Source organism: Pan troglodytes, chromosome 9 (genome assembly GCF_028858775.2).
Source record: "Pan troglodytes isolate AG18354 chromosome 9, NHGRI_mPanTro3-v2.0_pri, whole genome shotgun sequence".
Classification (NCBI taxonomy): domain Eukaryota; kingdom Metazoa; phylum Chordata; class Mammalia; order Primates; family Hominidae; genus Pan; species Pan troglodytes.
In genome coordinates this window covers 125,538,865-125,561,703 of record NC_072407.2, presented here as the reverse complement: position 1 = coordinate 125,561,703, position 22,839 = coordinate 125,538,865, and the positions used below count along the sequence as shown (strand labels likewise).

Genomic DNA, 22,839 nt, shown 5'->3' with positions numbered 1-22,839 from the left:
TAGTCCCAGCTACTCAGGAGGCTGAGGCAGGAGAGTTGCTTGAACCTGGAAGGCGGAGGTTGCAGTGAGCTGAGATCATGCCATTGCACTCCAGCCTGGGCAACAAGAGTGAAACTCCATCTCAAAGAAAAAAAAAAAGGTTAAAAATCATCCGAACGCTTTGGTAAGCTGAGGCAGGAGGATCACTTGGGGCCAGGAGTCTGAGACAAGGCTGAGCAACATAGTGAGACCCCATCTCTAAAAAAAATATATAGCCTAGCATGGTGGTGTGTGCCTGTAGCCCCAACTGCTCAGGAGGCTGAGGTGGGAGGAACACTTGAGCTCTGGAGGTCAAGGCCGCAGTGGGCCATGAATGCACCACTACCTCCAGCCTGGGTGACAGTGAATCTCAAAACAAAAGAAAATATTTTAGTATAATACCAGCAGCCATACCAAGAACGATGTGTGTTTTAAATGTATTATCTCTGAAACACTGAGGCATGGAGTGACAGATGGGGCATAAGGCCACACAGTTGGTAAACAGTGATGCTATACTTTGTACTCAGGTCTGACTCCAAAATTTATCCATTCCAGTTGATCAGGCGGCCTCCCTCCCTCCCGTGAGAAGGTGGATGGCTGCGTGTGTGCGTGTGTGTGTGCGTGTGTGTGTACAAGCGTGCCTACAAACACATGCCTTCAGGACTTGCTGTGAGCCTACTTGGGAAGACCAGAAACATCTGAGGTGACGAGCATTCATAGATCAAGCAATAAACACGCACACCATTTATTATTGTAGTTCAATACTTTTTTCTTTTTAATTCATACTGTACTTCCATGGCTCTAGCTACTTTACATTAAGATTTGGCTGGGCAGCCTTGTGTGTTTCTAGGTACTAGCAGTAAGTTTTCTGACCTTGCGCACAGCGCCAGGCAAAGTACAGTTATAGATCCAAATACAGATGGCCAGACAACTCGACTGCACTCGACCCGTGTTCTTTCCCATAGATGGCCCAGTGCAGGTGTTGGGGCTGCTCCCTCTGCCTCACCCCACTCCACCCCACGTCAGGATTATCCAGGGGCCACTATGGCCTCTGACCCATCCCTCCCCACCTTGGAGTCTAGGTTGAGTTGGGGAAAAAGCACCATGGGTTTGGGAAGATGGTCTGGTCCATGCAGAGAGTGGTCTGGCCCTTGAGTGCAGGGTAGGAAAATGTGGGGAGCCACAAGCTATTGTTGGCAAAAATGGCTGTTTTGACTATGCAATCTCAGCACGTGGCACCCAAGCCCCAGGCCGACGCCCCAGACAGAGGAAGCTGCCTTGCCTGGAGCAGAGGCCACCCTTTTGCTTCTGCAATGTCTTATTGTATTGAGAGAAGCAAGGAGGGCTGAAGAACGACAATGTTCTTTAAGCCTTCAGATGTTGGGGAGATCGTCAGCATCAGCTCCTCCTGGCCGGCAAGGTGCTGCTCATCAGCTGCCAAGACTGCAGTCCTGGCTCCAGGGCCTGCTGAGGATCTCCAGTCACAAGACCCCGGAGCTGTTGCACAGAACATCAAAACAGGGAGCTGGCTGGGCCCTTCACAGCCATGGCCAGAGCAGAAGTGAGGTAACAAGGCTGGGCAGAGAGGTGGGAAGGGAGTTCTCTAAATAGTGTGCAAGTTTCTGCTCTGCACTATGACAGCAAGCAGGGGCCTTAAAAGATGGCCTTCCAGGAAAATGCTCCTCTCAGACCCAAAATGCATCTTCTAGCAGAAAACACAGAGGTGAAGAGGATTGGGGCCAACCTGCTGGAGGTTGGGGGAATGAAAGTCAAGGATGTCAAGGATGTCAAGTGGTGAATGGGATGATTGTCCCATAGCCTAGAGACAAGTGGCGAAGGTGGGGAAAGTCAGGAAGGGGCCCCGGAGATTCCTCCTGGAGGAGGCAGGCAGGGTATGAGGTGTAGGGAGGCCAGAGCCCTGCCATCTGGGGGAAGGGAGAAGAGTGCTATTTCTCCTGGGGGCAGTAGGAGAAAAGGGCTGGCTTTGGCTGCCCTGCAGAGCTGAAAGAAGTGGCATGGTATGACACAGAAAGTACCCTTCTGGGACCACAAGCATCCAGAAAGATACTTCCCCTAGTCCTTTCTCCAGGACCTCATCTTAGGGATACTGCCTGGAAATGTAATAGGTATAGTTCAAGTTTGGGTGGGGGGCAGGGACACGGAGAGAATCCACTTCTCACAAAGCATTCCTCTTGAGCTCTCTTTGTCCTCCCCATGTCATTCCAGGTTCTTAGTGTCAGTGTTCTAAGGCAAACCCAAGGGTTTTAGCCAAAGCTTCATACTAAATCCAAACCCTATCTTAACAAAAGGGAAGTGCTAGAACCAGAAGTGGCTACTCTCCACTGTTTCTTCTACCAATAAAGAGGAAGGATGGATAGATGAAAGGCTGAACAGACCCTAGAGATAGAAGATGAGCTCCATTGAAAAGAATGTTCTTCTCCCAACTTAGAGAAAGTCCAAAGGAAGATCCCTTCACAAACTAGGCCAAAGAGGAAGAAACCCTTCTAAGTGAATACTGAGCAATACATCAAGCTCGATCTCTCTCTCTCTCTCTCTCTCTCTCTCTTCCACTGGGCCTCCCCAGCCCTCCTAGCCACCTAAAGAATAAATTTTAATCACCCTGGGTCTCCTGGGAATGCAGACACTGCCCTACCACACCTCTAAATACTGGGAAGCTTCAGCCTCTGGGCTTGTTCCCTCCTGGCAGAGCAATTGAGAAAGTCCACCCCGTCTTCCCAGCCTCTGGCCTAACCCCCAAGATGATGTCAAAGCTAGAACCTACCTTAAAGATGATCTAGCCCAACTCCCTCCTGTGACAGGAGGATACTGAAGCTCAGAGAGGGGGAGTGACTTGCCCAAGGCCACAGAGCTTAGTCAATGGAAAAGTCAGGACCCAGGCTCAGGTCTCCAAACCATCAGTGCAGTGCTCTTACACAGAGCTTCAAGCAGCTGATCTTGCTGGCCTGAGATGTAATCCTCTTGTTCCCAAAGAGGTGGATGAGGAAAGGAGAGAGTCGCACCCATGATTAGCTTGTCTGAGGCCAGTCTTGTCAATTCTTTCACAGTAAGCTGTAATGGAACTTTAGATCCTATAGCTGTTCTTCACCTTGTTAGAAACTGCAAATTCTTTAAAATTGAGTGCAAACTCTCAAACATTTTACCACATAAGTCATTACAGAAAGACTCCTGTGTGTCCCCAGTAAACTAAAACCAACAAAAAAAAGCACTGGCTGGAAGAAGTTACATAAGAAGTAGTGATGTTTTGATGCTCCCTTGTAGACAGCAACTAGCCAGGCAAATGGCCAGGAATACAATGCTATTTATTTGTTTCACTCCCAGACTTATCTGCAAGGGTGAGTTAAGATCTCTTTCGCAAGCTATTGACTAAGGGGGAAGAGATTTTGTTTGGGAATGAATAGAGTTGTTGGTTTTTTCCTGGTATGATAGTCAAAAAATTATTGGAACACAGAGAGCCTACAAGAGATCCATGATTCTTAAAGGACATTCCCTATGTGCACACATTGTCTAGTGGGTTCAAATCGCTAAAAAAACAGGAGGGCTCTTCTGACATACTCAGTACTGCCCTCTCTGCCACCTTTTCCTCCTGGGAATGGTCCTGAGAGGTAAAGCAGAAGCAGAACAACTCCCTGCGGCCAGGTCTGCTCTGTCACTTGACTCCCAACAAAGAACCCTTTTTAAGTCATCCCAAAGGTCCCACCGTGGCACCTTTAATAATTAAATAACTGAAGGAAATAATTATGTATGGAATAAATTCAGGAATCTACAAGTTTTGCATTCAAAACTTTCCGGGAATAGTTTTGGCTTCTGGCTGTGCCAAGGGGGAGATTTCCAGCAGCCTGCACCATGCCTCTTTCTTTGGCTCAGAGCCCATGTGCCTTGATCCCTACCAGTGTCCCTCACCCAAAGGCCTGGACAAGAACTGAACAAGGACCCACTGGGCTGTGGGCATAGGCACTCTTCACAGGGATTACATGAAACTGCATTTCCTCCCATCTCCTCTTCTAGGGGAGGAATATCCACTCTAGCTCATGCCCTGGAGCCTCCTCACCCTCCTCCCTTGGAGGATCACCTGGGCATGGACCTTCCTGTTTTCTGATCCTGCCCTTAGGGAAATACCAAGGCCTTATTCTCACATGGAAAAGTCAAAAACTGTAATTGCCACAGGGAATTAAAGGCCATTCTAAGAGAAAAATACAATTTTATCTTTGGGGTAGATGAGTGATAAAATCTTCTGTCTTTTGGGCTGATGTTCTGGGACATCTGGGACATCTGGGGTTTCTTCTGCCCCTGTGTCAAGAAGCCCAGGAGAAGAATAAGCAAGACTGAAGACCTCTGCATGCCAAACTGGCTGTGACTCTTTCATGAATCTCCACAAGCTCTGCCTGGAGCTGGTGGGACTCTTTTGGTCATTACATGAAGAAACAGTAGTTAGTGTATGAGGGATGATGAATGTGCCCAGAGGGCCCTGTGAATTCAGATAAATGCATGGTGCTAGTGGGCCAATGCTGAAAAGGCCCTGAACGTCTCACTCTTTGAAGCTAGTGCCTTCTACTTCTTAATGATCTTACACCTCTGTGGGGCCAGAGACCAGAGCAGGATTTGTACTCCAACCCCCGCCAGAACCCCTGTTGCCAAGTCTGAGAAACTCAGGATTGGGAATGGCTCCCGTAGGGCATAGATTTCACTTGGCCTTTTCCTGCCCAAACACATGCACCTTTGCCAAATCCTTCCCTCCAGTGGCTTAGATGCTTTTTCTATGTGCAAACTGTCTCAGACAGTTGTCTCCATTGGCTAATGTTGGTTCGTTCAAAGAGCAAATGATGCTGGCAACCCACCTTGGTGCTCACCACTCACAGTGTTCTGTGGGTAGACCCTGCACCCCGGACATGGCAAGGGCCTTGTCTCCCTCTCTCAAATCCTGGAGGGCCCAGCACACCCTGACTCATCCTGGAAATCACACTGACAGCTCTAAGTGAAGGCCTCAGAGCCACAAACCTGACTTGCTTAGAAGCACTAAAAGAGGTTTAATAAGGTCGAAAACGCTCCACCCTGGCTAATAAACAATGTGCTCTTAGGGCACAGAGACACAATAGGACTTTAGGCACTAAAAAGTGACACTTCGCCCAGATCCAGCCTGGGAGAAGACCAGAGAGAAAGCGGGTGGGAAAGTAAGAAATTCCCAGCCCTTACTGGGTCCACACCCTACACAGGTCGGAGGAAGGTGCAGGGGTGATGGAGGAGAGTATCCTTCAGAACACGAGTCTCGGGAGCCTGCCACCACACAATGCAGCCTTCCTAGCTTTCCAAGCATCCTCTCCATCTGACACTCAGTACGGTCCGGATCAAGTGGGCGGCCAACCCTAGGAGTTTAGACTGGGCTCCCTTGATGCTTCTGTGTTCCCAAGAGAATGCCTGGGGAAGCCTGGGGTAGGGAAGAAAAGATTCTCTTTTATTTTGGAAACAAATCAAAAGGGGATTAGGGAATGAAGCACCTTAAGCAATGCCGTCTTAAGACTTCTTTTTGAGACCTTAGGGTCTTCGCAGGCATAACTTTGGCTCAACATTTCCCTTCTAAAAGCCAAGAATGGCCAGCAAGGGAAGGGGTGGGGAACAGAGGGTGGGAGGAGGGAGATCAGGGGAGGTCGGTGCTGAGAGGCGGTTCCTGCCCTCCTCAGCTGCTCCACCATAGGAAAACGCTGCTCCGGCCAGCACAGGGCGCGGGAGGGCCCGCTCCTTCTCCCTGGTACATAGGCATTATCTCTTTTTTAAAATCTGTATATAATATATATATTTATATTCTGTATATATATATATATTTATATATATATATTTATATGGTCTATGTACATGTATTGCACAGGCCTCTTGCAGCCACCCTGTTCCTGCCTTGTCAATGATAGCGATTCCTCTTTTCTTCACTTTCCGACGTGTAGTCGCGGGACCTGATGCCGTTCTGAAGGTTGATGAGCGAGTCCTTCATCTGCAAGACAGAAAACCCCACCCCAGGCCTGGGTCTGCGCTTTTAGTGGGATTCTCCACCGAGCAGCCCTCTCCCCACACCCGCCTAGGGCAGGCCTCCAACCATGCCATGGGGCTGAAAAGAGTCGGGCACCTAAAGCAAGGGTGGTTCTCAACAGTGTTTCAAACAAAAAGGGGACAGTCAGGCTGGGTGCGGTGACTCACACCTGTAATCCCAGCACTTTGGGAGGCAGAGGTGGGAGGATCGCTTGAGGCCAGGAGTTTCAGACCAACCTGGGCAACACAGAGAGACCCCATCTCTATAAAAAATTTAAAAATTATAGCCAGGCTTTGTGATATGCACCTGTAGTCCTAACTACTCAGGAGGCTGGGGTGGGAGGATGGCTTGAACCCGGGAGTTTGCAACTGCAGTGAACTATGACTGCACCACTGCACTCCAGCCTGGGCAACAGAGCAAGACCCTGCCTTTAAAAAAAAGAGAGAGACAGAGGGGGAAAGGGAGAGGGAGAGAGAAAGAAAAGAAAAAAAGAGAGAGGAAAGAAAGAAGAAAGAAAGAGAGAAAGGAAGGAAGGAAGGAAGAAGAAAGAAAAGAAAGAAAGAGAGAGAAAGGAAGGAAGAAGAAAAGAAAGAAAGAGAAAAGGAAAGAAAGAAAGAAAGAAAAAGAAAGAAAGAAAGACAATCTAGCATGGGGAAGCCCTTGGGTAGGGCTTACTGGGTCTCAGTGCTAGATCAAGAACTCTCTTGAAGTGTTCAACTGCTACCAAGAGCCTCTCAGGCTGTCACTGACTTGATCTACTTGTTTCATCTGGTTTCCCTGATGATCCTTAATATACCACAAGCCTGTCTTTGTACATTAAGCCACATTGTTCTCCCCGCCCAGGAATCTTTGTGCTCTTGCCTATTCCAGTGTCACCCGTCTGCTAAGGCTCAGAACAAATCCAAGCTTCCTCCAGCTCCCAGTCATCCCTCTCCTTCATGGTCTCTCACACAGCACACTCAGGCTCTGGACTGCAGTCAACTTTCGTTGCTTGGTTTCATGTTTGCTAGGACTAGAACTGTGTCTAATCCTTCCCTTGTGCACCCAGGGGCACCATGCAGAGAACTGAGTGGGTTCCTAGTAGGTATCCACATCAGCAAATTAACATTTTTAGGTCATAGACTGCAGTCTAAATGGGAGACTAGAATGGAACCTGGCAGGAGAATTGTAAAATGGCCCATCATACCATCATATATTTAAATATTCACATATTTACATACTGTCTCTGGGTAAACTGCTGTATTACAACATAAGACAACATTTCTGGGGTAAATGGTTACGGATTTAGGGAAAGTCTGGTCTCTCTGCTTAATCTACCACTTTCTTCTCTCTGGTTCATTTATATCTTGTGCTCAAGACAGAGGAGGGGGCCATTCTGTTATTTTAAAAGTTACTTTTAAAGAGATTGAAACAAAACAACTCTCTTAATACTTGTAGGGTAGAGTCCACTAGGCTATAAATCTGACAGCCCCAACCCCCAAGTTAATGGGCCCCATTCTGAAATAGAATTGTAGAGTTGGAAGAGACCCCTGGGTCATCTAGTCCAACTGCCCCAATTTAATCTATAAGTTCTTTATCCATCATCATCTAGTGATGATGATGAACACTTTCAATGTTGGAATCTCAGTTCCCTACAGTAGCCTGTTCCATTGCTGGACAGCATTAGCCACAAGTTGTTTGCATTTGATGATGAAGAAAAATTACTTTCTTAAACTTCTAGCTCTAGTTCAGCGCTCTGGAGTTTTCCAGTAAGTCTAACCCTTGACACGTGTTGGCCTGGGTGTCTGAAGGCTACCCTGTTCTCCTCACCCTCGTGTTCCCTTCTCCTGGGTTTGTCTCCAATTCCATCAACACTTCTTGAAAGGGTAGGGCTTCTAAACTCCTCACTAAGCTTTTTGTCCCCTTTTGGTTTAAAATAAAAAATGCCCTCCTTAAGTGTAGTGACAAAGCTAAACACATCCAACTGGGTCTTGATAGCTGCATTAAGATTCTTTTCCCTTTTTTTTTTTTTTTTTTTTTTTTGAGATGAAGTCTCACTCTGTTGCCCAGGCTGGAGTGCAGTGGCACTATCTCAGCTCACTGAAACCTCCACCTCCCAGGTTCAAGCAATTCTCCTGCCTTAGCCTCCCAAGTAGCTGGGATTACAGGTGTGCGCCACCATACACGGCTAATTTTTGTATTTTGAGTAGAGACAGAGTTTCGCCATGTTGGCCAGGCCGGTTTCAAACTCCTGATCTCAAGTGATCTGCCCTCTTCAGCCTCTCAAAGTGCTGGGATTATAGGCGTGACCCAGCACACCCGGCCTCTTTTTCCTTACTTAGAGCTAAGACCAAACAATGCAAGGAAACAAAGTTTAATATTAATGAGCACCGCCCACATGGCATCAAATCCTGATGACAGTTCCATGAAGCTATGATTACAATTCCTATTTTATAAATGAAGAAATGGAAGCTCAAGGTCCCTTGCTCACGGTCACAAAATTAGTGGCAAGGCTGGGATGCCGTCTCTGGCTGGTCACAAAACATCAGAAAGGCAACTCTTTAGGGAGAGAAGTTGTCATGTAGCAGGATAAATCCTGAGTCTATTATTTTCTAATTCTCTTGCACAGCAAAGGCAGATTCCTGCTCTCTAGGCAACCACATGGAGGCATATTTTATGATACTAAACTATTCTGGGGAAGCAGGAAGCTCCCGCCCCCAAGGAAACTAGGCTAATTATTGATTTTGCCTCAGGATGATTTGCCTAAATAGTTGATCTAGTTTTGCGGGGGGGAATACAGGCAAACTGTACGACAAAGATGATGCTATGAAAAGAAGACAAAGTACAGCCATCTTCCCAGACTATCAGTGCAGTGCCACTGACTGTCAGAGGAGGGGGCGGTAAACATTTGAAAAAACTCAAAGACATGCCCTCTGGGAAGACAAATCTCTGTAAAAGGGCTGAGGGGGTTCTCTGTTTAAATGCCTGTCAGATGGTTATGGGTTACCAAAAATAAAAATAAAAAGAGTTCTCCTTCCACCTAAACTACAGCTTTCCTGGTGCAAATTCAGTGGGTCATTTTATTGTTCTTATTTTTTAGAATACACCTGCATTTCTAGCAGCCCACTCAAGGAAGGCTTTCCATTTAGAACAATGCATGGCCTGGAGGAAGAATGAATTGGAGGGAGAAGTCTGGAGGGTGGTGATAGAGACGAGGATCTTTCTCACAGCATAAGGGAAGGAGTCCCCGCTCCCAAAGACCAGGGCAAGCAGAGAAGGTGGGGCATCTCACCTGGTCAAGGAGCATCACTGAGGATTTGATGATTTCCCTCCATTTTTGGAGCTCAGTATCATGGTACTTTTGTTGGGACTCTAAGAGCTGGGCCCATTCTGTCTGAGACTGGGGTAACCTGTGGGGTAGAAGAAGGGGTACCCCAGTAGCTGGAGTTATGCTCAGCGAACTGTCCTGGGTTCCCAGACCCCTAAAGGACAGAGAATCACATCAGAGTGCTTTGTCCTCTGCTCACTGCCCCCGGTTCCCCTGTGCCCCAGATCAGAAGTGGGCTGAAACTATAGGGAGAGATTCTGAGTTTCCCTGTGGGCTCATCCCAGAGGGATGGGGAAGGGCAGTGAGGCAGTCCCAAGGAGACTGGGAGGCAGGTATCACGGCACTGGGTGGGATGAAGGTGGAGGTGAGGGGACGAGGCCAGGATTACCTTTCTTGGAGCCTTAGACCCTGCCAGGCAGTGAGGGTCTGCGTGGTGTATTCCAACATCCAGAGTTTGTAGAAGAGCATCATGTTAAGGATGACCAGCAGCACCAGACTAGGAAGGAGACGTGGGGAAAAAAACATCAGCAGTGAGATGTCACCTGAGCCTAGGACATCCCCCATCCCAGAGGCTGCTGTCCCTGACCGGTGGGCCATCCAAAGCATTGCAGTGAGTGACTGAGCTGGAGGGACGCAGCAAGGGAGAGAGAGAGAGAAGCAACCTAATCTGGATGGGCCAGGATACAGGGGAGAGCCATGGAGAGGGGCATGGGATGAAGGCACTAGAAAGGAGAGATGCACAGGCACCCAGAACCTGGGCACCTGGGGGAAGAGAGGTATGGTGGGGAGGAAAAGAGATGAGGGGGTAAAGGAGAAATCATAGAGCCAGTACCTGAAACAGATCCTAATGGGAGCAAGGAAGAAAAATGGGGAGGAGGCAGAGGTTAGAAACAGGCAAGTGTGGGGAAGGGGAAAACTGCACTGAAAATCAACCTGGGAGCGAGTGAGAGTATATGAGAAAAAAATACTAGAAGCAAAGGCACAATGGATGAGAAGACCCAGCAAGGACAGGGCACAAGAAAACAACAGACAGACTCTTAGTATTTCCACGGGTGCTAAATTGAGAAAAGACTCCCCCTACCAACCCAACCTTAGGACGTAACTGAAGGGTGAGACTGAAGGAGGAATTCCAGTGGGTCCCTAGCTCTGCCAATGATACCTCTTACAGATGTTAGCAGAACTTCCCGCAAGCTGCAAAGTTCCCTGCCTCAACCTGATACCGGCTGGCAGGGATCATGCAGACAGGCTGAGGTTTCCCAGAGTCTGGGTCAGAACTGGTGAGAGACAGGGGAGGCAAGGATCATCCAGGGGCTGGAGGGGCTGTGGGGAATGAGGAGTCATAGAGAGACTGCAGAAATTCTCTCCTTCTCTCAGCCTCACCAGCTGCCTAAACTCACTGTATAACAAGCTCATAGGATGAAGAGATGAAGACATCATCATGGGTAGAGAGGATCCAGAGACACACAAAACTGGATGCAAACCCTGGCTCACCACTTGAAAATCTCTTAACTTTTGATCAAGTTTCCTAGCTTCTCCAACCTGGGGACAGTAATACCTATCCTACTGGGGTTGTTCTGTAGATGAAAGGGAATATATTGTAAAATATCCCGGCACACCGCAGGCCCTACACAAAGGATAGTTCTTATAATTAACGGGGGAGAGGTAGACACACATAAGAAAAGAAAGATGACAAAAAATGAGAAGATAGGCTGGGCATGGTGGCTCACGCCTGTAATCCCAGCATTTTGGGAGGCCAAGGTGGGTGGATTGCTTGAGCTGGGGAGTTCAAAACCAGCCTGGGCAACATAGCAAAACCCCATCTCTACAAAAAAATATTTTTAAAAATTAGTCAGGTGTGGTGACATGCACCTGTGGTCCCAGCTACTAGGGAAGCTGAGGCAGGAGGATTGCTTGAGCCCGGGAAGGGGAAGTTAGAGTGAGCTGAGATCATGCTACTGCATTCCAGCCTGGGCAACAGAGTGAGAACCTGTCTCAAACAAACAAACAAACAAAAAAAAAAAAAAAAAAAAAGGAAAGAAAGAAAAACAGATAAAAGAGAGATGGATAAAAGACCAGCAAAGAAAGAAAAGCTTATGCTATGCCTTAGGCTTTTCAAAGCTTATGCCTGCGCAAGTGGTACCGTGTGTGTCATCCGTGCTTCTGGTACTGTGGAAGGTAGTCTTCCTTAAACTGACAGCCACAAATTTCTGGGGCTGCTGTGTTCTCAGGCCTCTCTGAGTTGTCCCCAAGGCCTTTAAAACTTTTATGTTGAATTTCAGTGCCACGGTCTTTAATTTTATCAGCACTCACTGGGTCATCTGAACACCCGCCTCTTCGGCACAGCCTGCTCAGGATCTTGGTGCCTGCATTTGGGTTTATGTTTGCAATCCTCTCTGTGCTAAGTGAAGGTCAAGGGATACCCCTGTGTGCTGTCTAAGTGAAGCCTGCGCAGTTGTCGAAATAGAGAAAGGAGGTGGCTGAGTCACACTGCAGCAGGCATGTGGGGGCAAGAGCCTGCCAGACATAGGGCAAGCTGTGCTGTGTCAGCCCGTCCCACGTGTAGGCTGTCGGCAGACACTTGGCCTGGATCCTGCAGCATTGAATTAGAGAGTCTGATCATTCTAAACTTACAAAACCCAAAAGTTAGTTAATAACATGCTATACAATTTGCTCAGGAGCGCAGGCCTTCTCTACTTAAAGTCAAAATGCAGAAAGAGCTTAAACACAGAACTAACTTGAGGTTACAGTGCTCTACAAACCAAAATCCAATACAAGAGATTTAATTTAACAGAACAATGGCACGAATCACATTAAATCGATGTTGCTAAGTGTGACTTTTACTAGTTTTACAGCTACTTTTATTTACTTATTTATTTACTGAGACGGAGTCTCACTCTTTCACCCAGGCTGGAGTGCAGTGGCGCGATCTCAGCTCACTGCAAGCTCTACCTCCCGGGTTCACGCCATTCTCCTGCCTCAGCCTCCCGAGTAGCTGGGACTACAGGCACCTGCCACCATGCCTGGCTAATATTTGTATTTTTAGTAGAGACGGGTTTCACCGTGTTAGCCAGGATGGTCTCGATCTCCTGACCTCATGATCCACCTGCCTCAGCCTCCCAAAGTGCTGGGATTACAGGTGTGAGCCACCGCGCCCAGCCAACAGTTACTTTTGTTTTTAATTTTGTAAAAATATCTTCGTTTCTTATGCTGTCATCAGAAGAATTTTGCATTTACTTTTATGTGACATATTAAGGTTGGTGAAAGAGTCCGCCTTATGTTTCTCATGGCTTTCCCTCCTGCAGGTGGTCCCCAGGACCGTCCTAGACCTTGTCTTCTTTGTCACATGCTATACTCTCTATGGATGCTTTCCTTCACACCAAGGCTGTAATGCTATGGATAATTAAGCAGTGACTGCAGCCTACACTTGTCATCTGAGCTCCAGGACCACATCAGCAGAAATCTGTCACCTCTTCCTGGATAACCTATGGCACCTGAGACATACCTGGAACTGTTAATGTCTTCTTTGGAAATGCTTTGCTAAATTCCAGATGTCTGTGAATGACACAACCATATATGGTCCCTCGAATCAGTAGCGCATCTTCCTTCCCTACCTCAGCCTCCTGAGTAGCTGGGACTACAGGCGCCTGCCACCACGCCTGGCTAATATTTGTAGTTTTAGTAGAGACGGCGTTTCACAATGTTAGCCAGGATGCTGTCGATCTCCTGACCTCATGATCCGCCTGCCTCGGCCTCCCAAAGTGCTGGGATTACAGGCGTGAGCCACCATGCCCAGCCAGCATAGCATCTTTCTATGCAAGTTACTGTGCCTACTGTTTTATAATGTCATAGCAATTATTATAAATAGCCTACATTAAAATAAGCATCCACTTTTCTTGTATTGTAGGCATTGATTTTGTCTGGCTACCCTGCCAACGTGTGGGCTCCATGAGTGCACAGTTCCAGTGCCTGGCACAGAGCAGACACCCAGAACATCTAATGAAGGAATGAACTCCTAAAATGCCCTCTAGCATTTCTCTGTTAGCATTTAACCATCTGTGCAGGAATTTCAAATGTTCTGTCTCTCTCACCCACTTGAAACTGAAACCCTGAAGGGTATGGATGCTGCATGAAGCATTTTCTTCTGAAGGCCTAGCATACAGTAAATGCTGAACAAAGCAGAGAAAAAGAAGCGAAGAGGTAAGCAACAGGCAGAGCAACCAATCCGGACAGAGAAGACTAGAGGATAAGGCAAAAACCAGGGCAAACAGTAAGGGTGCTCAGATGCTTCAAGAGACGAGGGCTGGGGCACCAGGCTGGAAAGGGAAGGTGGTGAGGGCAGCATAGGAGAACCTAGAGTCCCTTACACACAGCTGATAACCAGCAGCAGCTTGGACACGCTCTGCAGGTGGAAACCGTTGGGCGTGTCCTCGGGGATATGCCGCGTCTGCGTGGAACCTGTGAGGAGAATTAAAGAGACCATCACCATGGTGACCCACAAGTCCAACAACTGCTGGTGGGGACACTGGTCAAACAGCAAACATCAGAGACTGATGGGAAAATGTCCATGACACTGTGACAGCGAAGATATGCAGGAGACTGCCAGCTCTCCAAGAGGAGAAGGTAAAATCCTCAAGGGCAAGGTCATGGGTTGGGTCAGGTCATCACTGAACAAATGAGAAAATCAACAGGCCCGTGTAGCTAGGATACACAGGCCCAGGACAAAGGGATCTTCAGCTATGGGAGGGGATGTGGCATTGGGCTAGGACTGAAGGCGGCTGGCTTCTGGGTCTGGATCTATTCCTAGTAAGCTACATGATGGAGGACGAGTCATGTAAGCTCTCTGAGAGTCAGTTTACTCAAATGCAATGCCAGTCAGAAATCTTAAATGCAAAACACGTAACATGGAAGTGCTAGGGGTAAAGCTAGGGGGCATGCAGAAGGCTGGCACTCTTCCCCCACTCTCCCCTCTTCTTCTGCCTCCCCTGTCCATATCCAGCTCAATTAGTTGGTCTCTAAGGCCCCTTAGAGTCCCAGGTTTCCAGGATTCAGCAAAGACAAGGATGTGAATGGCTGGGTGGGAAGGGGAAGAAATATTGAGGGAGTCCACGGCCAGCCTGGGCGGCCACGCGGGTTGAAGTGAACGGGGACTGTCTTGGACTCCCTGATCTTTGTGTAATGAGGTCATCTCTGTGGTCTGAGCTGTGGAATCTCCTTAGTGTATTTCCCAAGAACTTGGAAGCTTCATACTTGAGCCTATGCAGGTAGCCATGGAACTAGGGCAACACGAAAGCATAAACACTAAGGCAGCTTTTGTTAATTAGAGCACACATATGGGTTCAGCTGGGGCTGAGGAACTTAAAGAGCAAAGAGAAACAGAGCATTGGGAGCCTCAGATTTAGTGACTTATGTTCAAATTATATACAAATTATAGCCAAGGTGCAAAATGAGTGTGCATGTGTGTGCCTTGGTGTGGGCATGCAGCTCCAGCCCAAAGCTCAGTCCACCCGACCTGTCCCCACCTGGCACACACCTGCCACATGTTTGATCCTGTGGCCCACATCCTCATCTGTGGGCGTGGTGACCGGGCTCATCACCTCTTCCAGGTGAGGGACTCGCAGGTGGGCATGGGGACGCTTCCTCCTCCGCACCGTTGTAGTCTTGCTGGCCTTCTCTTTGGGAGATTGTCTGTGCATCTCAGCCAAATAAGTGCTCTCCGTTTTGGCCAGCTCGCTCTCTATCAGAGACAAAAGGACCACAGGAGAGGCCACCTTCAGCCCTCCAATGCAACTCTCTGCAGAACCATTTTCCTATTCTGTATTCTGGGAAGTTGGTTGGGTGGGTTGATGATCCTCAGGGATGCCCATGAGCCTCAGGAGGTACTTGTGGGACCCAGCCCCAGTCAAACCCTTCCTCTGGGGTTGTTCAACATTGCAAGGAACCATATGTTCCCAATATCTGCACCCTCATGTATACAATTTGGGGCATACACGTCTTAAATAGATGCATTCACAGGCATTTTACAAATACTTCTCGTCACAGAGCCACCTATATCACTAGGTCTGTGGTTCCTTTTGGGGTGAGGGGTGTTTTATAGATCCCTCAATGATCTCTTAAACATCCTAGACACAGTCTAGAAAAATGCACATGTCCACATACATGCCAAATTTGGTGTCCACTTCTGAAGCAGATGTGGGTACCTCATGAAACTACTTCACCTTTCAGTCTCTGCCTCTATTCTCAACACCATTCCCCTGAATGGTGGGCGGCCGCAGTGCAGTTTACCATCTCTGCAGCCCAGCTAGCAGCAAGGATTGCAGTGCTCACCTAAATGGCGGAAGTAGTCCTCCAGCCCACTCCAGAAGTTCTTCTCGATGAATGTTTTCACTAACCCCCAGGGCTGTTTTCGATAGCGCAGCTCTGTGGAGACCCTGAGGAGCAAGCCAGACACAAGATCAGTCATTTCCTGGGTGGACCTGCCTCTGCTGGGAAAAGGGAAATTCGGAGTTAAGGCCAAATCCGCTTCACATTTGTACTAAACTTTATAAGTTAAAAGATCCTTCCACATCCATCTCACCCTCTGAAGTCAGTGGAGCTGGTGGATTTATCCCCATTTTATAGATAAGAAAACTGAGCCGTAGGATATTTAAGCAGAGCAAAGGCTAACAACTAGGGTTCTGACTCCAGAGTTCTCTTATGATGGCACACTGCCTCCTCTCAGGGGTCTCACATAGGGCCCAGCAGCCTGCCTGCCAGGCAAGGGGAAGCTCTGCCTGAGGTTCAAGTCTTTTGAGAAACTGACACTGAAATAAAGTTAGATGGCTCATCCTTTCATCAGGGTCATTCTCTCCTTCTCCAGAGACTTTTAAGTCTAAGTCAAGTTCTGGAGTTTTATCACTTTAACCTTTAAAAGTATCAGTCACTCTGGGCAACATAGTGAGACCCCCATCTCTACAAAAACAAAAATAATTAGCCAGGGTCATGTCTGTAGTCCCAGCTAATGGGAGGTTGAGGTTGAGGTTGAGGCTGCAGTGAGCCATGATCACACCACTGCACTCCAGCCTGGGGAAGAGAGTGAGATCCTGTCTCAGAAAAAAAAAAAGAGTATCATCTGCTGCCAGCCCTGGCTCCTGCCTCTCCACTGCACCCCAGACCTCACCAGCTCTTGCTCTTTTCCAAGCATTCTTGCTCCCAGTCGCTGGTCACACTTCTGTCCATACCCCCTGCAGTATCAGCTCTTTTCTCTCCTGTGCAGCAGCCCTGCTCTTTGCCTCCCCCTTAGGTTCATCTGCATCTGTCAATAGATTCTCCCAGCTAATCCATCCTGCCCCATCCCGCCCTGCGACTAAGGCTGCCAGCCCGGCCTCATCCCCCTCCTCAGGGATGCCACCTCCACCCATGTCCCGATGGGAGAATGCCTGTACTTGGAGACACGTCACTCCCCAACTCAACAACCGCTGACTGCATCGTGGATGGGCACCTTCCTATAATGGTCTGTTCAAGGTCACCCAGCTACCTCTGCATGGCTGCAGAGAAAAGATGCAATTGAAAGATCTTCTGAGGAACCTGGAATTAAGAAACCTAGGCACTGTGGAGGAAAGGATAAGAAGAGAAGGGAGAGAGAAGGAAGGGAAATAAAAGAAGGAAGGAGGAAGAGAAGCAAGGCTGAAGGAGGAGTACATGTTCAGGAGGAAGCACAGAACACCCAACCCCCCCAAAATTACCAAGAGAATGAAAAAGATGCAGGCCCTCTTTTTTAAGAGATAGGGTCTTACTCTGTCTCCCAGGCTGGAGTGCAGTTGTGCAATCATAGCTCATTGCAGCCTTGAACTCCTGGGCTTAAGCAATCCTCCCACCTCAGCCTCCCGAGTAGCTGGGACTACAGTACACGCCACCACTCCTGGCGAACTTTTATTTTTTTGCAGACACAGGGTCTCACTACATTGCCCAGGCTGGTCTTGAACTCCTGGGCTCAAGCAATCCTCCTGCGTAAGCCTCCCAAAATGTGTGAATATAGGCACGAAGCACAAAGGTCCCTCTTGATGCGCACTTCTTGAAGCCCAAGAGATCTCTGTGCAACCTTTTACTAAACTTTTATTTGAACTACATCAGTGAATTTTTGGCTCCTTACAACCAAAAGAACTTGGTCTAAGGTACAGGTAAACAGTCTGATGATTTTCAAATGGGTGTGTGTCTTGCCTTTTCAATTAGACTACAAGTTTCTTAAAATGTCAGGGTCTAAATGTCTTCCTTCCTTTGGAAGCACTTCACAGTGCCCAGAACTAATTATTCACCCAATCAGTGTTCTCTGGACTCTGATACGTGCAGGCCCAGCTGGGTGCTGGGAATAAAGTGTAAGTGGAATGGAATTCCTGTCCTCGTGGAGCTCACTGTCTAACACTAATGGCAATCCACGCAGCATGGTGGACAGAGCACAGGTTTACAACTCTGAGATCTGGGTTTCAGTGCTTACTAAAGACATGACTCTTGGCAAAGTTCCTGAACTCATATGAAACTCAGTTTTATCTGAAAAATGAAGATAAATCCACCTCTTTGAGTCATTCTAAAGACTCCAGTGAATGTAGGTAAAGCGCCTACACTATACTGTATAAGCCACAGACAACCAATAAATAGTAGTAGCCATACAAGTTTTACTAACAAGATGTAGAGAGTGGAGAGAATAATTAACTCAAACAGAGTGGTGGGTGAGCCTCATAAGGCTTCGGAGAGAAAGTAGAATAAAGAGAGTCAGCAGCCAAGCACTCCCCGCCTCCTCCTTCCCCGTCAGGAGCAAATGAATGTTCTCTAAGGTAAGGACCCCCGTCTGACCGCACTGGGACTTCCACACACCACACCTGAGTCGGCTCTTGTTCCGAGCCACACGGGTGAGCGTGTAGCGATTGATTGTGTAGAAGTAGTCATGGTAGGGCACGTCGTGGGTGAGGACTTCGGCATCTATCACGTAACATTCACTCTCCTGGCTCGCCTTGTACATGGTCTGCGGGCAGGAAAGGTCCATTGGACAAAACGGAAGAGGAGCAAGAAGCTTGGAAAAGCACCTTCTCCAGCCTCCCCAAGCCCACCCCACCCGACGGCTTCTGAACAGGAGAACCAGGATCACTGGAATCAGCAGCATCTAAACAAGCAAGACGCCACCACCGCTTTGGGGCAAAATGACACTTGCGCCCTGAAACTTCTTCCTGACATCTGCCCTTAATCCTTCAAGACAGAACACAGGATTTTCCAGCTCGCTCTTCTGTGCATCCGCGGCTCTGCTCACCTGTGTCTCCCTGACAGTGGCAGTTTTGGGAGCCAGAGGGTTGGTAAGGGTGATGGTGTAAAGAATCACTCGGCTCTGGTTTCCATTCTCCTCCTTTTTCCATGGATGGAAGATGATATCTAAGGGTAGAGGAGAGCCCTGGAATGAGGAAGGGAGGGCAGAGCCCTCTCCCCAATCCAAGTTTCCCCTCCAAGTGACCTTCTGGACTGTGCTTACTACTGCCTGGCCCCCAAAAGGAAGCCAATGGGAGCCCGAGGGCCGGGGGGAGGGTGGGAAGAGGAGGAGTAGCCGAAGCAGAAAGAGGCTCATTGTAGCATTGTCAAAATTCTACACAACGCTCCAGAATGCTGATTGTTCCTGGGGCTGGGACAGGAGGTCTTGGGGCCACCTACGGGGGTGCTGGCAACACTGGTGTTACTGTGGCGAGGGCCTAGGGTCCCTTGGGAACAAGTCCTCTCCTCTAAGCCATGACCTCCCCGTGCCCTCAGTGTGCCCTCTCCTCTTGGCACACAGGATCGCTGATGCCCAAATGCTTTGTTACAGCTGGATGCCTAGAGGTCCCTGCTGTGGGAAGAGTTTGGGGGAAGGGGAGGAGGCAGAAGCACAGAGGGTCAAAGTATGAACCCCCAGATCCTAGATGTGAGGCCCGGCCTAGCTCCTTCTTAGCTGCATGAGGTCAGGCAAGCACTAACAGTTTGAGTTCCAGCAGCCTCATTGGTGCCCACACACAGGGTAGCTGTGAGGTCTGAATGAGATAACGTCACGTGCATGGCATAGAGTGGGTGCTGCCAGTGAGTGAGAGCCACTGTGCTTCACTAGATGGTGAGCCCTGTGAGGGGAGGGACAGGGTAGGTCTTAGGGGCCGGCATCGAGTGCCTGGTGTGTAGTGGGAAAGGGTGAAGCTGCAGGGCTGGTGAAAAGGGAGAGCAACAGGGCCTGAGGGAGCTCCCGAACCACAGAAGGCTGGAGAGAGGGTGTCTGGGCCCTGAGGTGGCCGAGGGAAGGAGGGTGTGTGGAAAGAAGAATAAGGAAGGGAAGGAAGCAAATGTAGAGAGGGAAGAAGTGAGGATGAAGAGGGAGGAATGGGGGGTACAGTCCCAGCAGAACGGACCAGAGAAGCGCCGCTGCTCCATGAAATCCCGCTGGAAGGGCGAGTTGGTGAAGAGGAGGTCATAGAGCTTGTCCACGCTGAAGTTGAAGACTTCATTCACGTACTGCCGGCCACTCAGGTCCTCATAGAAGGCCTGGACCTCTCCTGCACAGAAGAGAGGATCAGGAAGTAGACAGTGACAGCGGAGGGGGAGGGGGCCCCAGGGACATCCTCCAAGAGCACTTAGGTCTCTGGCTAATATGAGCACAGTCACCAAGGGTATGGAGAGGCCACGGAGCAGGACAGCTGAGCTCGTGGGCACGGTTTATGACTTTGCTTTCGGTCTCTTTCTTTTGCTGGGATGCACACCATTTCCTTTAGTTGACACTACCCATTCCTTCTTTACAAAGTGTTTGGGAATGTACGATTTGCTTTTACACTTTCAAACCTCCCTAATTCAGTTGATCTTAGACTAAAATTCAAATAAATGACTACTTCTGGAAGTTGCCTAAACCCAAAGAATGGGGTTTTGAGAGTCTGTAAGTTAATTCTAATCGACAACAAATTGTAGTTGTAACCCATGGTATAGGTCTGTTCGAGGGAACGTAGACTAATCTGGAAGAATCAGTGTACAGAACTGCTGCTAAGGCTGGGGCTGGTCCAATAGGCTGTGATCCCTAACTACAGTTCCATAAGACAGCCTATTTCTACCATGATGTCAATACCTACTCCCCTTTTTAAACTTAGGATTACAGCTTCATCATATAGCAAAATAAGAATTCAAATCAGAATGAGAGGCACACAGAGCAAGGTGTGGGAGGGCTCCAAAAGTGGAGCTTCCTTCAGTCTCAGGGATGCAGAGCCCTTCTGGCACATCACTGTGTCCATATACAGAAGATTGCCAGCCAGGGAATTTCACCTGTAATCTGAATTTTCCAGCTGCTACAGGAGGATGCAAATGAGGATACAGGAGAGCTGCTAAAGCCTCAGTGCTCCCCCCCGAGCCCTTGGCACCCCTCAGTCCCTAATTACTGCACCTGCATAGGTGGGTATGTGATCTCAGGAGGAGGCTGCCATTTCTGGCACCCCTAGGACCCTGAGGAAACCAGAGAACTCTGAAGTACCCTGTAGGGTCAAGTCCTATGACTGCACAGATGGGTACTGCACAAGCGCAGCGCAGCGGGTATTCACACCTTAGTTTATGTGAAAGGCACCCTGGAGTTAGGCAGTATCTAACCCATGCAGTCACTTGTGCCAACCCTGGACTCTAGATGGGGGTGGGTAAACCAACCAAAAGTTAGAAAACCACTGCAGGTGGCCCCTGGGAGAGGTGTCCACAGATCCACAAGTGAGCACCGTGCTCATATGCTCACCAGTCATAACAGACCACTCACTCAATGGAGGAAATCCATCAATTGATTTCATGAATGCTGAGAATTTGGCTTCTCTCCATGGAAGGTAAGCAGCAGCATGTTCCCAAGGGAGGTTCTAGAAGCTAATCCTATGCAGGCATGAAGTTAGAAGCTACCTGCTTACAAAAATTAGAGAAACAAGGGAGTCTCCAAACCCTATTTGACCCAGCAACACCTTTTCTTCTAGCTGGGCCTAAATACCCCATGCAGCAAAAATTGCATTAACAAGTTTCGCAGCTATCTTGAGGACGTTTCTGTTGAAATCTAATTATTTCCAGGGAGCAGCTGACTGGCACCTTCCTTGTGGCTTATAAACATTGCCTAGACTTGCATGTCTGTGAGGGTCAGGGTCGCAAGGCAAGCCAATGTCAATAGGGGGAACATTTAGTGACAAGACTAAATGACAGAACAAAGCATTATCTATGGGAGGCTCCTACAGCAAATGACTGAAAACAGGGATGTAAACTAATAACAGGTACCTTTTGTTAAGGAAGCTCTGCTCCCATCTCTCCACCAGGAACCTAGAGACTAACTACAGTCCCCACATAGAGATCTCCTTTTAGCCTTCAAAACAGAGCAAGGGCCACTCCAGACCCATTTTCAAATGCCCACCTTCATCGTGTGTGTCGGAAGAGTCACTGAGCTCAGTGGGGATGTCCTCATTGTCATTGAAGTCCAGTGAAGGGGAGTTCACAGGAGCGATCATCTCAATCTTCTCCCTCATGATGTTGTCAATGGCGAGCTCCTTCTCCAGGGACCCGTCTCCCTCCAGCGCCTCCTCCTCCAGGGGCAGCCCATCAAACTGGAGCCAAGACAGAGGAGTCACCCACCAGGGAAACCTGGTCTGGATCTACTCTCCAAAGGGAGATTAGGGATGCGGCCTTGGCAGCTCTCATACTCCCAGCTCAGCTGCTCAGGAGCGAAGTCAGAGTCAGGCTCCAAAGCCCTTCCCCAGAGCTGCCACAGAGGATGGGCAAACACAGTACAAGGACTACTGCACTTCTCACGCTCACCATTCCAACAGCACAACAAGCTCCCCAAATGCACAGAGCTGGTCCCCACAGGCCCAGGCCCTTTCCTGGAGCCGCACCTGCACCATCCTGCAACAAGGTCAGCCTGCCTCCAGGTAGTACCTGTTTATCCTAAGAAGCTCGAAAGGCTTCATAAACATTTTTCAAAACTCATTCTCTCATTAGCCCTGGAAGGGAATCGATACAACTCTTTACATTTTAAAGATAACCTCAGAGATGGAAAATAAAGACCAGGTATCCAATGAATAATGTTTTCATTCTGAAGGCAGGTGGTCTGATCCATAGCCTACTGAAATACAAGGCTCTTTGAGGGAGTCCTTTCCTGAAGAACCCTACCTGTTCTTCTGCCTGCCAGCACATGCCCTGACCCTCTTTCCTCATCAAGGTTCTACCTCCTCTATTAACAGATTCCCAGAGGACAGAGGTTCTCTTACACATTTTTATGGCTTCCATAAAGTCTACCACAGTGGAGAAATAAGCCACAATACGTATACTCAATAAATATCAACCAAATGAGTGGATAAACAATTAATTGTTCTATAGTTCTATATTCATGCATGACTTTGACGTCAGATCAAGGCAGTGAAAAAATACCTGGAATTGTTCTCTACCAGAAGGGCTGATCAGCAGCAGCCCAGCACAGTGGGCTTGAAATGGTTTTCATCTG

General features: G+C 48.5%; 1 protein-coding gene across 24 annotated transcripts in view; it reads right to left on the bottom strand.

Annotated features, from left to right (window-relative positions):
- Positions 1-5,467: 5,467 nt before the first annotated feature.
- The window catches only part of GRAMD1B (GRAM domain containing 1B), a 263,268-nt gene continuing 245,896 nt past the window's right edge, over positions 5,468-22,839 (bottom strand). For 15 of the 24 annotated variants that reach the window (XM_016922190.3, XM_016922183.4, XM_016922187.3 and 12 more), the window contains 9 exons: positions 21,754-21,943; positions 19,751-19,894; positions 18,640-18,758; positions 18,215-18,357; positions 15,687-15,790; positions 14,893-15,096; positions 13,727-13,817; positions 9,751-9,858; positions 6,026-9,444 (listed from right to left, as the gene is read on the bottom strand). In XM_016922190.3, coding sequence (XP_016777679.1) covers positions 9,180-9,444; positions 9,751-9,858; positions 13,727-13,817; positions 14,893-15,096; positions 15,687-15,790; positions 18,215-18,357; positions 18,640-18,758; positions 19,751-19,894; positions 21,754-21,943 — 1,368 coding nt within the window. In that variant the 3' untranslated portion in view covers positions 6,026-9,179. The other 9 variants (XM_054662798.2, XM_016922185.4, XM_054662796.2 and 6 more) reach the window with 1 other exon arrangement.